The sequence below is a fragment of the Telopea speciosissima genome, chromosome 2 (genome assembly GCF_018873765.1).
Source record: "Telopea speciosissima isolate NSW1024214 ecotype Mountain lineage chromosome 2, Tspe_v1, whole genome shotgun sequence".
Classification (NCBI taxonomy): Eukaryota; Viridiplantae; Streptophyta; class Magnoliopsida; order Proteales; family Proteaceae; genus Telopea; species Telopea speciosissima.
Window position 1 is genome coordinate 4,715,077 of NC_057917.1, and position 16,639 is coordinate 4,731,715.

The following is a 16,639-nucleotide window of genomic DNA, read 5'->3' on the forward strand; positions in this document are numbered from 1 at the left end:
TAATTATTCCCCCATAACCCCCAATCAGGGGGTGGTGTAGGTTCTTTATGTCATTTGGTTGGAACGCAATTGTAGGAAATTTGAGGGTAAGGCCAAATCGGAGGGAGTATCTTTTCAAATTATTTTCAATCTTCTAAGGGAGCTTTCAAGGTCTTTTTCCCATCCTGTCCGTAACTCTCAGGATCTGATCTGTGCTAGAAGGTTGAAGATCCCCTTGCTCGCTAAGCCTGCTCCGGTGATAAGAGAGGTGTGGTGGTGTAGACCTCTTAAAGGTTGGATGAAGTTAAATACTGATGGATGTTCTCTTGGGAATCTTGGCAAGGCCGGTGCTAGTGGTGTTCTTAGGAATGACCAGGCAATTCCATTATCAGCTTTTTGTGTGTTCGTGGGTATTAAATCAAATTATGTGGCTCAGTTTATGGGAATCATGCATGGTCTCTTTGTTACAAAGGAGTTGGGGGTGTACCGGTTGTGGATTAATTATGACTCAGTGGTGGTGTTGCGAGCGGTCCACTGGGTCTATTCCTTGGCTTATACAACAAATATGGAATAGCCTTCTTCCTTATTTGAAAGCTATTCATTGGAAGATCTTTCTTTGTTTCAGAAAAACGAACCCGGTGACTGATTTTCTTGCTAAGTACTCAGCTAAGCACGGTTCATCTTTTGTTTGGGATTCTGATTTTCCTTCCCCTGTGAATGGTTATTTATTAGATGATGCTCTAGGGCGCCAAAGAGTCGGGTTTGGTTAGCTTGAGGGAATCCCTCTTTCTTTAGTGTGTTTAGGGAATGTTTTCCCTTTATTTTGCTCTCGGTAATTGTCTGAGTATGCCTGGACGTTAAATTTTTGTATTTTTCCTTTTCTTATTAATCCATATTGTTGATCTTTAGCCAAAAAAAAAAACAAAAAAACTGTTGCTATAAAGGATGATTTGCTAGCTAATTAAACCACATGACATACTACATACATAAAAGAGAGAACTCCTAAACAAGCAAGTAAACACATTTAAGTGCAAAATAGCAACAGTTCAATTGTCCTATTGGACTACTCATCAGCCAGCTCTATCTCCAATGTCCTCTTAATTAATGGGGTACGATCAGATGTACTTGAAGGTTTCTCTGTTGGCTCACTTGATGATGGATAATTCGAGTCTCCATTGCTTCCAGTTGATGAAATGGCTGGATCCACAAGACTAGAAACCAGATACTGAAATGGGTTTGGAGGAGGGACAATTTCAACCCTCCCTCTAACATCTTAACCACAGTGCTCATAAGAGGTCTGTCCACAGGTGAGTGCTGAACACACCACAATGCTACCAAACAAATTCTCTCTGCTTTTCTTTTATCTTCTTCTTCTTCAATCCCAAAAAATTCCATCAGTTTCATTAGCTCTCTTTTCTCATACTGTTCCCAAGTCCATCTTGGGAGCCATTCCTTAGACTCACTCACATTAGAGTTTAAGTTTCTTCTCCTACCCACAATCTCAAATAAAAGCATATCAAAACTATAAACATCACATTTACGGGTCACTGGGAATGGCATCCATAGCTCAGGTGCAGCATACCCTGGTGTCCCTCTATAACCTGTCATGGTTAATTGAGTACTATCCCTATTACAGAGCTTAGCCAATCCGAAATCAGCAACTTTAGGGCATAGTTTTGAATCAAGAAGAACATTACCTGGCTTTATATCATAGTGAATTATTCTGTGTTGACACTCCTCATGCAAGTAGGCAATCCCTTTTGCTGTCCCAATTGCAATCTCATGTAGCTTCTCCCACTCCACTTTCTTGTTCTCCTCCCCAAACAAGAAACTGTCAAGGGATCCATTCTCCATGTACTCATACACAAGTGCTTGCATCATGTGATCGAAGCAAAATCCATAGAGTCTGACCAAATTCACATGATATGTTCTTCCAACTGTGCTTATCTCTGCCATGAACTGCTCCTCAGCTTGCTTGCCTAAATTCCCATTTAGAACTTTAACGGCCAGTGGAACTCCATTTGGGAGTTCTCCTCTGTAGACTGCACCGAATCCACCCGAACCCAATATTGTGGAGTAATTTTTAGTAAAATAATACAACTGTGAAGGTGAAAATCTGGTGGGTTTTTCGTTTGCCATATTATCTAGAAACTTCTCCACAGTGAGTACTGCTTCTACTTGTGGCACTTGTGGGGCGTGTGCTGATCCTTTATTACATGCTCTGTTCAAGCAATTGTAGATGACTACAATACCAACAATAATCACAACTGCAGAAGTTGGAATTATCAAAGAATCTAATTATGAAGAGTTATAAACATAAATATTGAAAATTATAAGTTTTACTTGTTCAGATAGCTTACCTACGCCGATCACTTGTCCAGCTATGAGCCCTCCATGTGATACTTGGTCGGTCGGATTAGTAATATCGGAAGACATCTTTGTGTAGAGAAGCCTTTTTTTTTTTTTTTTTTTTTTTTCAAATATGAGAATTTACAGATCGAGAGTGTGTTGAGAAGGAGAAGCTTTACCAAATAAAATTGAGAAGGAGAAGAAGCAAAGACTGACGAAGTCTTCTGATCTTCTACTTAACGCGTTTTTTGGGTCAGAAGATTACGACCTAAAACTCAAGTCGTTAGTAGATTCAAGGGGTCAATGAACATCGAAATGTGATTAGATTTCCAAATGCAATTTTTTTCCAAGCAATCACACCGGCCACATGGGCAGGCGGGCAGAGGAGCCTCACACAGGCAGGGCATGGATCCCACCCGGGCTTGGCTGCTTAGGAATATAATGGCCTAAGCAGGAAATGATACAATGTGTGGACTATGGAGTAGTTAGTTCACCTTGCAAGTTCAATGGGCAAGTCGTTGATTCATATATCAGATAAGGGGCCTAGCAGGCTAAGCTACAACTTTTATTTTGTGAATTGAAAATTCATTCTCTAATATCTTAACTTAAGACACAAGCACAACTCCGAGCTGATCATTATTTTCTCTAATTTACATACCAATTATGAAATAAAACTTCTTTTACTCAAGCAATTTTCAGTTTGCAGAATATGATGAGAAGAAAACAATATATAACAAGATCAGACACAACACCACATGGGAGATTGGGAGAGGGAAGAGGAGAGGAATTTTAAAGTTAAAGGGCCGGGCTAGGTTGGGCTGCAATCGGGCGGGCTAGGTCGGGCCTTGAATCGGTCGGTCCGATTAGGTGCCGATGGGCTAGAACCCCATATCGGGACCACCCTATTGCTCAACGTGTCGGGCCAGGTTGGGCCTGGAATTGACACCGCTACTGTATGTTAAGCCAAAATGAATAAAAAATTTAGTTAGAGTCAACAAGCTAGGGATTTATTTAATCATACCAAAAACTAGAGGTGTCAATTCCAGGCCGGCTTGGTAGGTCTGATCGAGCCCACCCAGTTAAAGCCCGACCCAATTCTTAAACGTGTCGGGCTTAAGCCCAGCGTTTGATAATCGGGCAATCCCGGTGTAGGGTCCTAGCCCGTCGACATCCTACCAAACCAATCGATTCCAGACTAGACCTAGCCCGCCTGGTTATAGCCCGATCTAGCCCGACCATTTGAGCAAACTACCCCCATTTCACCCACTTGATTACCCTCTCTCTTGTTTCTTATTTAAACCCTTAATTTTTATTAGCCCATTGAGCCCAAACCAATGGGCAATTCAATTGATGGGATTAATTCCTTAACTCTGAAAAATGTTCAGATTTTTCTCCATTAAGCTTCTCCTTCTAAAGAATCAGAATTAGACATATATAAAAAGGGCCGGGTGTTCTTGCTCCAAATTGGTGTCGGTTGAATATTAGATGGAAGAACCTGCTAGTTAAATGAATCAAAACAAGCACTAGTCCAGTAGAATCAAAGATTTTAAAGAGAAAACAGAGAACTGGATGAACCCAACCCCGTCAGTGATGATTGAGTTGATAAGCTTAAGCACTTCATAGATTTGAGTTAATTATAATTAAAAAAGAAAAAGAAAAAAGAAACAAAGTAGTACATAAAAACTAATAAACAGAAGTTCAGGAAAAGCATATTGAAACAAAGAAGAAGAAGAAGAACCCCTTTCTGTTAAGGCCCGATTAAGAGTTAAATAGGGCCACAACCAGGTTAAGGTCCGATTTTAGTACCCGATTAAAGCCTGACATCGACCAAGCTCCGATCAAGCCCAGACCGAATACTTAAATGGTCAAATACGGTGCAGCCGGCATAATTGATGAGGCCCGGCTAGGCCAATTGAACCCGACCGGTTGACACCCCTACAAAAAACCATCCAATGGATCTCATGCATGAGAAACCTTTCCGAACATGTTATTGGATGAATCAACACCCATTTCCCTTACAATCAGATGGTACTTGAAACAAGTTCTCTAACGATGCCTGGTTTGCGAAAATTGGATTATTGGATCAAAAGATACGACCATTTGAAAATTATCGGTCAAAGATTCTATTTCGAACAAAATCAGAGTTCCACGTGACATAACCTTGCGGGATCATAGGTAGGCACCTGTGGCACGCATGGCAAACCACTCTGACACTGCACTGGGTGCCCGTACAATGTTACACCTGCCCTGCATGTGGTGTCGTATAGAGGGATCCGGCTCCTCTCCAGGGAGCTTAGCGCCCAGGGAGTGCCCAGGGGGCATCTAAGGGTTGGGTTGTGCCGCACACATTTTGGCGCACGTCTAGGGATGTGTGCGGCATAGCCTAATGACTGGATGCCCCCTAGGTGTAATGAGCTCTCTGAAGAGGAGCTCAATCCTGAAAATTATCTCCTCTAGATTGCTGCCCGGCTCAATTCCCTAGTTCCTCTAATAGAGGGTGGTGGACCCCACCCAGATAAAGTATTTGGGCAGAGGTAGGATGGTCATTCCAGCCCCTCCTTGTTAGAGGAACACTGGAGGTAATAAGTTTGCTAATGACGACATAAGATCAACATTATATGACAATTATACTAATATAGTTCCTTGCCTATTCTTCTAGTCTTCTACTTAACACGTTTTCTTGGTCAGATCACGGGGTGAACGAACCACGAAATGGGATTAGAGTTCAAAAGTCAATCCAAATTCAATTTTTTTTCAAGCAAGCAACAACAAACAAGAAAATTGGCTGCATAAGAAAAGTGATAGAAAATTAAGGACCGGACATTACGCTGTGGAAAGTTTCCTGTGCATCTGAGCAGCCGGGCTGCATGTGCAGCGTCAGACTCAAGGTGCTGCACTTTGACCACCGTACCCCTGTTCGGGCAAGGCGCTTGGGCAGGGTTAAGACGGTCAAAGCGTGTCGCCTTCAGTTTGGCGCTGCACATGCAACGGCTGCCCGGATGCACAGGAGTCAGGTTCTTACGTTGTTGGGGACGGTCTAAACGATCAATCCACTGTGGAGTGTGGACTACACCATATTTTGTCATTTCAGGGATCTTCAAAAAAGTGGCGGAAACGGATTTGGGTCATCTCTAGCGCGGCAAGGATTATAGTGTACCATCCAACAGCCTGTAGTTCTTGAACACGTAGCCCAACATAGGCCTTGTCGCGCTACAGAGAAGCCCAACGCGGTGGGAACATTCATAAGACACTAGCCCCAAATTTCAAAGTTTCCATCTGTTTCATCATAGATTTTTTCCCCCAAAAATTATTGTAAATTTTAATTTTACCATTTTTATGCCATGAGAGTGACAATAAAGCATATTTAGGAAATGAATGAATTAAAGCTAGAATCCAATTAAATGATGTGGCGAAGTCCTCTCTGAGTGCCAATTGCATTAATGGTCAAAGTTACCCTTCCACTATTTCTTTTGAGAAAAATAACATCATGAGATGATGAAATTTGTTTTCTAATTTTTATTACTGCATTTCATTGAAATATTTTTTTATTCCATTTTAATTCTTATGCATTTTGTATTGGTTTTTAATAAATTTCATTTTTTTTAACATTGAAATAAACGTAGTCATATGGAGTTATTTTATTAGAAGTTAAGGGAAACTTTCTTTTTTTTTGGAGGGGGGGGGGGGTTAAAAAAGGGAAACTTCATGTTTTCGTGGGTTCACGCTTGATAGTATCATTTTTTATAAATAAAAATATAGAATACGCTCTCCAATCCGTCCAGCAAGATTCGCTAACACTTTTGTATCTCACTCTATCTTCCTAACATGAAATGACTTTGTTTCCATTTAATATATGATACCGTTTTGTCGTTTTTCATTAGGGCACTCTCCTATGTTGTTTGCTAAGATCGAGGATCCTTTCCCATAAAAATATCAGCAATTAAGGTGTGCATCTTTATATATAAAAAAAAATCACAAGACCTATCTCTGCCGAATATTTAGTAGATGTTTTCATTCTTATGAAACATAAAAGTAGCTTGTTATTATTGAAATAAATCTAAACTTAATGGGATTTTTTTTATTGACAACTATCAAGGTTTGAAAAAACTTGTAACCAGATTTTTTTTGGTCTTTTTTCAGTTTGATACACAATTTTTTTTCCAATGGGGATAATAGTGTCATTTTCACATGCATACTCGAAAAATATGCATGACAATGATATTTCACTTTCAAAATATTTTTGATAACCCTATTATACCCCTATCTTAAATAAATTTTGGGAATAAAATAAAGGACAATTAAAAGAAAGTGCCAAGTTCTAAATACACCTACAGAGGTTAGAGGTTTCGTACATATAATTATAATATACAAATATCTTAGACTTATTGTAGTGAGTTTAAAATATTTGTATATTATAAAGGAAAAGGATCGCTAACTGGTCGTGTGGTTTTTGCACTCAGTCACAGGACCACGTGAATTTACCATTCAATCTCAAATGAAATAAAAAATCCCATTCAGGTAGATCCTCCTACATATGCTCCCATTGGACCTCGCGCTGGTATAGTCGCTACATGACCTAATAATGATCTAAACAATAATCTCTTGTCCATATTATACATATAAAAAAAATTTCTAGGATTTTGTTTAGTTGTAAACCAAACTTAACTTATGGTCTATGAATAGTATATGACCTAACTAAAGAAATAAAAAATAGATTCAATGACTTTTGTATGACTCGGGCAAAAATACCGAGTAAATAAAAAATTGGATAGACTCGAACCTGTGATGGTTCAAGTTAGGAAACAGCCTTTCCGTAAAGAGGGAGTAAGGATGCGTGCATTATGACCCTCCTTCGACCTCGCAGTGACAGGAACCTTGGGTATTAGGTACGTCTCTCTCTCTCTCTCTCTCTCTCTCTCTCTTACTTTTAATATATTTACAGATTGATATCTTCAGTTTCTGTAAATCTGCAATGGATGATTTGCTGAACCACATGACAAGTAACTTACATAAAAGAGTAAGGGTAAAAAAGATAGAACTCCTAAATAAGTAAATGAAAACTCTAAAGTCTTAATTACAAAATTGCAACAGTTCAGTTTCCTATTGGACTACTTAGCCAGCCCTATCTCCAACTTCCTCTCAATCAAGGTTCTAAAACTCGGCTTTCGACCAGCTAGAAAACGAGTTCGTCTCGGTTTCGATCATATCTTGGTCGAAACTTGGGACTTTCTCCAGGCTAACTTGAACCTTGGTTTCGAGGCCCATAAGTTATTTTTTTGCCCTAATTCTTGTTGTGCTGCCTATTTTTTACATTTTAAACTCAATCCATGCATTAGTTTCATATAGAGAGCATTAAAAATATTACTTGTGGTTTTGATCCAAGTTTGATACTGTATATTGTTCTTGGACATGGTATCAAATAAGGTTTGACCAGAACATAACTCCATCAATATAAATGAAATTTAAGCAATTTTGGATTTGTTAGAAAACTTTGTTTTGATAGTTTTCCAATAAGTCCAAGATTGCCTAAATATGATTTATATTGAAGGAGTTATGTACCGGTCAAACTTAATTTGGTGTGCGTGAATGCTGTCAAAATCGCTCTGAATGAAAAAAATATTTTTAGACATCAAAACAAATGAATATTTTAACGCATATTTGATTTTTAGTAATGTTTTACCATATTAAAATTTATGAAATTTTTAGATTTAAGAAAAACCCTAACATTAGAAAGTTGAAAATTGCACCTATCGTCGAAAATCCAGTTTTTGTTCTTGAATTGGGGGGTTGATTTTTTTTTTTTTCCTTTTGAAATTTGATTTTTTAACTATTTGAGTATTGGATTCAAATACAGGGTATTTGCTTATTTATGAATAATATCTTAAGTAAATGAAATACAAATACAAGAACATTTACTTAAATGATATTAGACATAACTAAGTGTGAGTGATGGTTTCTTACATAAATACCAGTCTATCCTAGTTTCGAGCCAAGTTTCCCATAGTTTTGATGGGTATATGTGCCGAAACCACAGAAATATGATCAAAACAAGTTGAAACCATCGAAACCCGGTCGAATCCAAGGATTTTATAAAATCCCCCTTCAATTCGTCTTGGAAACTTGGGAAACCGAGTTAACTTGGTGGTTTCGACAGGTTTCGGTCGAGTTTTTGTTCCGTGCTCTCAATTAATGAGGTATGATTAGATGTGCTTGAAAGTGTCTCTGTTGGCTCACTTGATGATAGAAAATTCAAGTCTCCATTGCTTCCAGTTGATGAAATGGCTGGATCTACAAGAACAGAAACCAGATACTGAAATGGGTTTGGAGGGGGAACAATTTCAACCCATCCCTCTAACATCTTCACCACAGTGCTCATTAGAGGTCTTGCCTCAGGTGAAGGCTGAACACACCACAAGGCTATCAAACAAATTCTCTATGCTTTTCTTTTATCTTCTTCTTCTTCAATCCCTAAAAGTTCCACTAGTTCCATTAATTCCCTTTTCTCATACTTTTCCCAAGTCCATCTTGGGAGCCATTCCTTAGACTCACTCACATTAGAGTTGAAGTTTCTTCTCCTACCCACAATCTCAAATAAAAGCATACCAAAACTATAAACATCACATTTATGGGTCACCTTGAATGGCATAAATAGCTCAGGTGCAGCATACCCTAGAGTCCCTCTATAACCTGTCATGCTTACATGAGTAATATCCCTATTACAGAGCTTAGCCAATCCAAAATCAGCAACATTAGGGCATAGTTTTGAATCAAGAAGAACATTACCTGGCTTTATATCATAGTGAATTATTCTCTATATCAACCGAATATAGCACAAGCCACATATCTTGGTGTATCTTCCTTATGAAGCCTTTCCTTTGATAATGTGCCCACAGATGCGGCAAGTCAATCCACTCAATCTTCAGTCACAATCTTCTCACAATTCTCCATTATTCTATAACCATGTATAGCAAATTTTATACAGCAAGCTAAGGGTTGAGAATCTCTCAACCACCCATGTATAAATACACATGTAATCTCTTGTGATGATATGGCATACTAATACAACTCATGAAACGATTCTCTCAGTCTGTTAGGTATCAAAGCAGGCACCACGTGCCTGGTTCCACCGATTGTCCCAGTTTCTACTAGAGACTGGCTTTACGGCGTCCCAGACGGATCCTTCCCTTTTTATTTATCTGTCAAATGGGGTTACGACCTATGTCTTGGTATATGTTGATGACATATTGGTCACAAGCAGCAAGTCTACTCATATATCAGTCGTACTTGACCAGCTCTCCAGGGCATTTTCTATCAAAGACCTTGGACCGTTGCACTATTTTTTGGGTATTGAGGCTATACCACATAGCAAAGGGCTCATTCTCTCTCAACAGCGACATATTTCAGATTTGATAGACAAAACTGGCATGACAGATTGCAAGCCTGTTCTTACATCAGTTCCAGTCTTGTGCAAACTTACTGATGCTACATTGTATCGCTCCACTATGGGTGCCCTACAATATGTAACACTTACGAGACCAGATGTTGCTTATGCGGTTAATCGGGCCTGTCAACATATGCATGCTCCAACAGAGGAGCATTGGTCCCTTGTGAAGCGTATACTACGGTATCTCAAAAGCACCAAATCACATGGGCTCCTCCTTGACAAGAAATCCCCCTTGCATATTCAAGCCTATTCTAATACTGATTGGGCTGGGCTGGTGACAGCATTGATAGACGGTCAACTGGGGGTTTTGCAATTTTTCTTGGAAACAATTTATTATCATGGTCATCTCGCAAGCAGCGTACCATAGCACGGTCTTCTACGGAGGCCGAATACAAATCTGTCGCCGACGCTACAGCCGAATTAACATAGCTTGTGTCATTGTTTAAAGAGCTTGGCATTATGTTACCTACCCCTCCAGTTCTCTGGTGTGATAACATTGGGGCCACATACCTATCAGCCAATCCGGTGTTCCATGCCCGGACATAACACATTGAAATTGACTATCACTTTGTCCGAGAAAAGGTCGCTCGTCGAGAAATCTCGGTTCAGTTCATTTCAACGACCGACCAAGGTGCAGACATATTCACCAAAGGTTTGACCTTGGCCGGGTTCAAGTTTCTCAGCGACAAGCTAAAGATCCAACCCATCGAATCATTAGCTTGAGGGGGTGTATAAGCCGAATATAGCACAAGCCACATATCTTGGTGTATCTTCCTTATGAAGCCTTTCCTTTGATAATGTGCGCACAGATGCGGCAAGTCAATCCACTCAATCTTCAGTCACAATCTTCTCACAATTCTCCATTATTCTATAACCATGTATAGCAGATTTTATACAGCAAGCTAAGGGTTGAGAATCTCTCAACCACCCATGTATAAATACACATGTAATCTCTTGTAATGATATGGCATACTAATACAACTCATGAAACGATTCTCTCAGTCTGTTACTCTGTTGACAATCCTCATGCAAGTAAGCAATCCCTTTTGCTGTCCCAATTGCAATCTCATGTAGCTTCTCCCACTCCACTTTCCTGTTCTTCCCTCCAAATAAGAAACTGTCAAGGGATCCATTCTGCATGTACTCATACACAAGTGCTTGCATCGTGGGATTGAAGCAAAATCGATAGAGTCTGACCAAATTCACTTGATATGTTCTCCCAATTGTGCTTATTTCTACCATGAACTGCTCTTCAGCTCGCTTGCCTAAATTCTCCTTTAGGACTTTAATGGCCACTGGAACTCCATTTTGGAGTTCTCCTCTGTAAACTACACCGAATCCACCCGAACCCAATATTGTGGAGAATCTTTAGTAAAATTACCCAACTCTAGAGGTGAAAATCTGGTGGTTTTTTCCTTTGCCATATTATTGAGAAATCTCTCTACAATGACTACATTATTTTCCTCCCCAAACCCCGCAGTGGCGGAAGCCTCATGCAATGGGTACATCCTGTCTGTAGCATGTGCTGGTCCTCCATTTGACTTTGCTTTTCGTCTCTTATACTTTTGCAAGCATTTGAGGATGATAGCCACTGTAGCTATAGTAATCGTAACTGCAGAAGTTGGAATTATATAGGAGAATTAGATTATGAAGAACTGTAAACATAAAAAATGGAAACTATTAATTATAAGTTTACTTGATCAGATAGCTTACCTCCGCCCATCCATTGTAGAGCTGTGATAAATGAATTAAATGCTGGGTTCGCAGGATTGGGAAATCCAAATCTATTAATACCTAAATTAGAAGGTGCGGCCGCCATCCTACCTAGCTCTCTGATGAGCGTTGGATGCATTGGCGCGCTGGAGAGGATCTAGACTCTAGAGAAGGTTCTCTATTAATATCATGAGACATATATCTGCAGAGAGGCCATTTTTGAATAAAAAAAAAAATTTGAGAATTTGCAGAGAGGGTGTTGAGAAAGAGAAGAAGCAAATATATATTGATGGGAACGGGTTGACAGGCTACCAAGCTTTCGAAAAACTAACTGCATGCACCAATCAAGTGATAGTAAGATAACACGATTCATACTTCCCCCTAATAAATATCTCTTGGTCAAAAGCTTCCAACTTAAAACTCAAACAGTTGATAGCAGGGTTTTAGGGTGACGAACCAGGAAAGAGTGTAGGGAATGTTTACGTTCGTGAGCATACGTGAATAATTTACAGCTGTTCAAATGGAGTCTATTCTGTGAAAATGTTCCATCTACTACCCCAATATGTGGTTTCCTCTCATTGGCGGAGAGGTAACCCAACTTTCCTTCGTCTCTCGTTTTAATTCCGTCACTTTTTTATTCAAAACAAAGACTCTCTCTCTACGGATTATCAAGAAAATTTTCATTTATATTTATTTATAGAGCGCAGAAATTTTTTTATATCCTGGGAATGGGATTAGAGTTCAATTCACAATCAGTTTTTGAATAAAAAACAAACAAGTAAAAAACCGCCAGCTTGTTTGAAATATTATATTAATATTTATTGTGATGTTGTAGTAGTGTAATTATTATATATTTGGTTGCTTAAGTTGTTTGATTTGGTATTTTAGTCTTGATTGGACTATATTAGTTAATATATTATAAGCTGATTAAAATATACTATTTGAGTAATGATTGTAATGTTGCTTGGTTGAATTTATTTATTTAAATAAGTGGAATTTGAATGCCATGAATTGTTGATGTAATTATTGTGAATTATGATGTACATTCGTCATTCCACAGTCCTAAAAGTCAATTAATCTTTTGGGATTGATGTGTGGTTTGCTAACACTTTTGTATCTATTTCTATCTTCTTAACATGAAATGACTTCACTTTCGTCTAATATATGATACCGTTTTGTCGCTCCTCATTAGTGCACTCTCCTATGTCGTTTACTAAGAGAACCCTCTCCCATAAAAATATCAGCAATTGAGGTATATATCTTTATATATATATATATATATATATATATGGATATAAATTGTAATCTTACTTTTTTGCCTTTATAAATTTGATCCACAAATTCTTTTCCAATAGGGTTAATAGTGTTCTTTTACATTTATACTAAAACAATATGCATCACAATGATATTTCACATTCAAAATATTTTTGATAACCCTTTTATATCTTTATCTTAAAGAACTTTTGCGAATAAAACAGAGGACGATTAAAAGATAGTGTTAATTTCTAAATACACCTATAGAGGTGATAAACATGTAATTATAATATACAAATATCTTAAAGGAAAAAGAATGCAAACTAGTCGTGTGGTTTTTGTACCCAGTCACAAGACCACGTGAATTTACCATTCAGTCCCCAACGACATAAAAAATCTCATTCAAGTATATCCTCTTGCGCGTGGCTCCTGTGTTGGTGTAGGCGCTACATGACCAAATAATGATCTCTTGTCCATATTATAATTATAAAAAAAATCTAGGGTTCTGTTTAGTTGTAGACCAAACTTAATTTATGATCTATGAATAACATACGACAAAATTTTTCAAAAAAAAAAGGATTCAGCGACTTTTGTATGACTCAGGCAAAAATACCAAGCCAATAAAAACTTGGACTCACTTGAACCTATGATGGTTCAAGTCAAGAAACAGCCTTTCCACAAAGTGGGGGTAAGGATGCTTGCATTATGACCCTCCCCCCGACCTCACACAGTGGCAGGAACCTTTGGCACTCTTTCTCACGAGGTGGTAGGAACCTTGGGCTATCTCTCTCTTGTTGGGCTTAGGGAGTGCACAGTGAGGCATCCAACGGCTGAGCTGTTGGGCAAGTCGCCGGATCCCTCCCTCACCTCTCCTTCCCTCTCTCTCTCTCTCTCTCTCTCTCTCACACACACACACACACACGCTTTTTTTTTTGCTGAGTAATAAAAGAACACACTTTTAATATATTTATAGATTGAGATCTTCAGTTGGTGTAATGGATGATTTGCTGAACCACATGACAAGTAACATACACAAAAGAATAAGGGGAAAAAGAGAGAACTCCTAAACAAGGAAGTAAACATTTTAAGTACAACAGTTCAATTGTCCTATTGAACTACTCAGCCAGCTCCTCTGTCTCCAACGTCCTCTTAATTAATGGGGTATGATCTGATGCACTTGAAGTTTTCTCTGTTGGCTCACTTGATGATGTATAATTCGAGTCTCCATTGTGATGAAATGGCTGGATCCACACGAATAGAAACCAGATACTGAAATGGGTTTGGAACAATTTCTACCCCTCCCTCTAACATCTTAACAACAGTGCTCATAAGAGGTCTGTCCACAGGTGAGTGCTGAACACACCACAATGCTACCAAACAAATTCTCTCTGCTTTTCTTTTATCTTCTTCTTCTTCAATCCCAAATAGTTCCATCAGTTCCATTAGCTCCCCTTTCTCATACTTTTCCCAAGTCCATCTTGGAAGCCATTCCTGAGACTCATCATTGAAGTTTCTTCTCCTACCCAAAAGCATACCAAAACTATAAACATCACATTTATGAGTCACTGGGAATGGCAACCAGAGCTCAGGTGCAGCATACCCTGGTGTCCCTCTATAACCTGTCATGCTTACATGAGTACTATCCCTATTACAGAGCTTAGCCAATCCAAAATCTGCAACTTTAGGACATAGTTTTGAATCAAGAAGAACATTACCTGGCTTTATATCATAGTGAATTATTCTGTGTTGACACTCCTCATGCAAGTAGGCAATTCCTTTTGCTGTCCCAATTGCAATCTTTTGTAGCTTCTCCCACTCCATTGATGACCTTCTGTTCTCCTCCCCAAACAAGAAACTGTCAAGGGACCCATTCTCCATGTACTCATACACAAGTGCTTGCTTCGTGTGATCGAAGCAAAATCCATAGAGTCTGACCAAATTCACATGGTATGTTCTTCCAATTGTGCTTATTTCTGCCATGAACTGCTCCTCAGCTCGCTTGCCTAAATTCCCATTAAGGACTTTAATGGCTAGTGGAACTCCATTTGGAAGTTGTCCTCTGTAGACTACACCGAATCCACCGGAACCCAATACTGTGGAATAATTTTTAGTAAAATCAGATAACTGTGAAGGTGAAAATCTGGTGGGTTTTTCCTCTGCCATATTATTGAGAAATCTCTCTACAGTGACTGCTTCTACTTGTCCGGCATGTGCTGATCCGTTATCATCTTTCTTGCTGAAGCAATAACGGACGATGAGACGTCCTATAGCTAGAGTAATCAAAGCTGCAGAAGTTGGAATTATATATATATATAGGAGAATTAGATTATGAAGAGCTGAAAACATCAAAATTAATTTGGAACTATAATTTGTTTAATTACTTGATCAGATAGCTTACCTCCGAGCACCCATCCTAGAGGTGCAGGAAAATTAGACATCTATCTGCAGAGAGGCTGTTGAGAAGGATTAGAAGCAAAGAATCAAGTTTGCTGATTTGAAAATATACTACTAATATAGTTCCCTATTCTTCTAGTCTTCTACTTAACCCGTTTTCTCATTATCAAAAAAAAACTTAACCCGTTTTCTTGGTCAAAAGCTTCAAAGCAAAAACTCAAGTAGTAGGCAGTAATTTCGCAATATTGGAGTTCGAAAGTCAATCCCCATGCAAATTTTCAACCAAGAACAGACATCAGGCTGTTGGGGACATGGTTTGACCAATCAGTATCGGATCAGCTGGATCGGCTTATAGGAACATAGTAGCACTTCGGGCACCAACCATCTGGCTCCTCTGCAGCTCAAGGCCAGGTGCGATGGAAGATTCTGATACACCACCACAGTTCATCATATGGATGAGCTCCCATTTAGACGTCGTGGATGATGAAGCACAGCTTAGCGTGATGCACATGTGATGGAGAGGAGGGTTTTCTTAATTTTGAAATCCTCATTACGAGCTCGAATTGCACCATTCAAATGGAAGCTCATCCACATGGCGAGCTGTGGTGGTGCAATCAAGCTATCAATTGGCTAATCTGGCTATAAACAGTGGGAGTTACTGGTGTTGGTGAGGCACTCGTAGGGGTGTCAACAAGTCATGCCTATTTGGTCCCATCAATTTAAGGCCCCCACATCTTCGTGAATCAGTATAGGTCCACTTTATTGGGGGATTGGGAATGCTAAACAACTCTCTTTAAATAGTAATACAAAGCATGCAAAGACCGCCTTACCCTCACTCGGGCAAGGCTGAGGGTAAGGTGTTTGGATAGGGGTAAGGCGAACATTGCGCACAGCACCGTGCCTGGGCAATACGATCTTGTCAGGCAGCTCGACAATAGAGGATCCAGATTGTAATACAAAAGGCTCAATAACCACTTACACAAGTTAAGATAGAGGCTCTCTGCTAGTTGAAGAAAGGAATGCAAAACAACAAAAAGATGGACTTCATAAAAATTTGGATTGGAGGGACCTCCAATCAGGGGGGCTCCCACCCTGCAAACCTCTGAGGTTTTTGAGAAGGATAAATAAATAAGTCAATTATAGCTTCATCAAGATTTTTATCTTATTATATTTTTTTTTTCTTTTCTTTTCTTTGGATCCAAACATAACTAAATGATGCAATAATATCGTAATAGTTTAGGGCTTAAATTGGTGAAGACCAATCAGACAGACTGAAACCAGCAGTTGACACACCTAATTGGGGACCAAGATCCTCTACAATACCGGCGGGGCGGCATTGTACATCCGACGGCATAGCAGATGCCAGGTGGCACACATGGCACACATGGCCTCTGTTGTGCCGTCGGATGTGCACTGCCGCCCCGCCGGTATTGTAGAGGATTTTTATCCCCTAATTGGTCGACAAGAAAGATAAAACTCTTGGCAAGAAGATAACGGTAGGGGGCT

The 16,639-nt window shown here is 39.3% G+C and overlaps 1 protein-coding gene and 2 pseudogenes across 1 annotated transcript; all 3 read right to left on the minus strand.

The window, feature by feature from the left end:
* Positions 1-1,042: 1,042 nt before the first annotated feature.
* On the minus strand, positions 1,043-2,415 carry LOC122649619 (annotated as a pseudogene).
* Positions 2,416-7,264: 4,849 nt separating this feature from the next.
* On the minus strand, positions 7,265-11,591 carry LOC122649625 (annotated as a pseudogene).
* Positions 11,592-13,936: 2,345 nt separating this feature from the next.
* On the minus strand, positions 13,937-15,177 carry LOC122649632 (rust resistance kinase Lr10-like). The gene is made up of 2 exons (XM_043842864.1): positions 15,138-15,177; positions 13,937-15,024 (listed from the first exon to the last, which is right to left on the minus strand). The coding sequence occupies exons 1-2, from the start codon at positions 15,175-15,177 to the stop codon at positions 13,937-13,939; spliced, it is 1,128 nt and encodes a 375-aa protein (XP_043698799.1).
* Between the last annotated feature and the right edge of the window lie 1,462 nt (positions 15,178-16,639).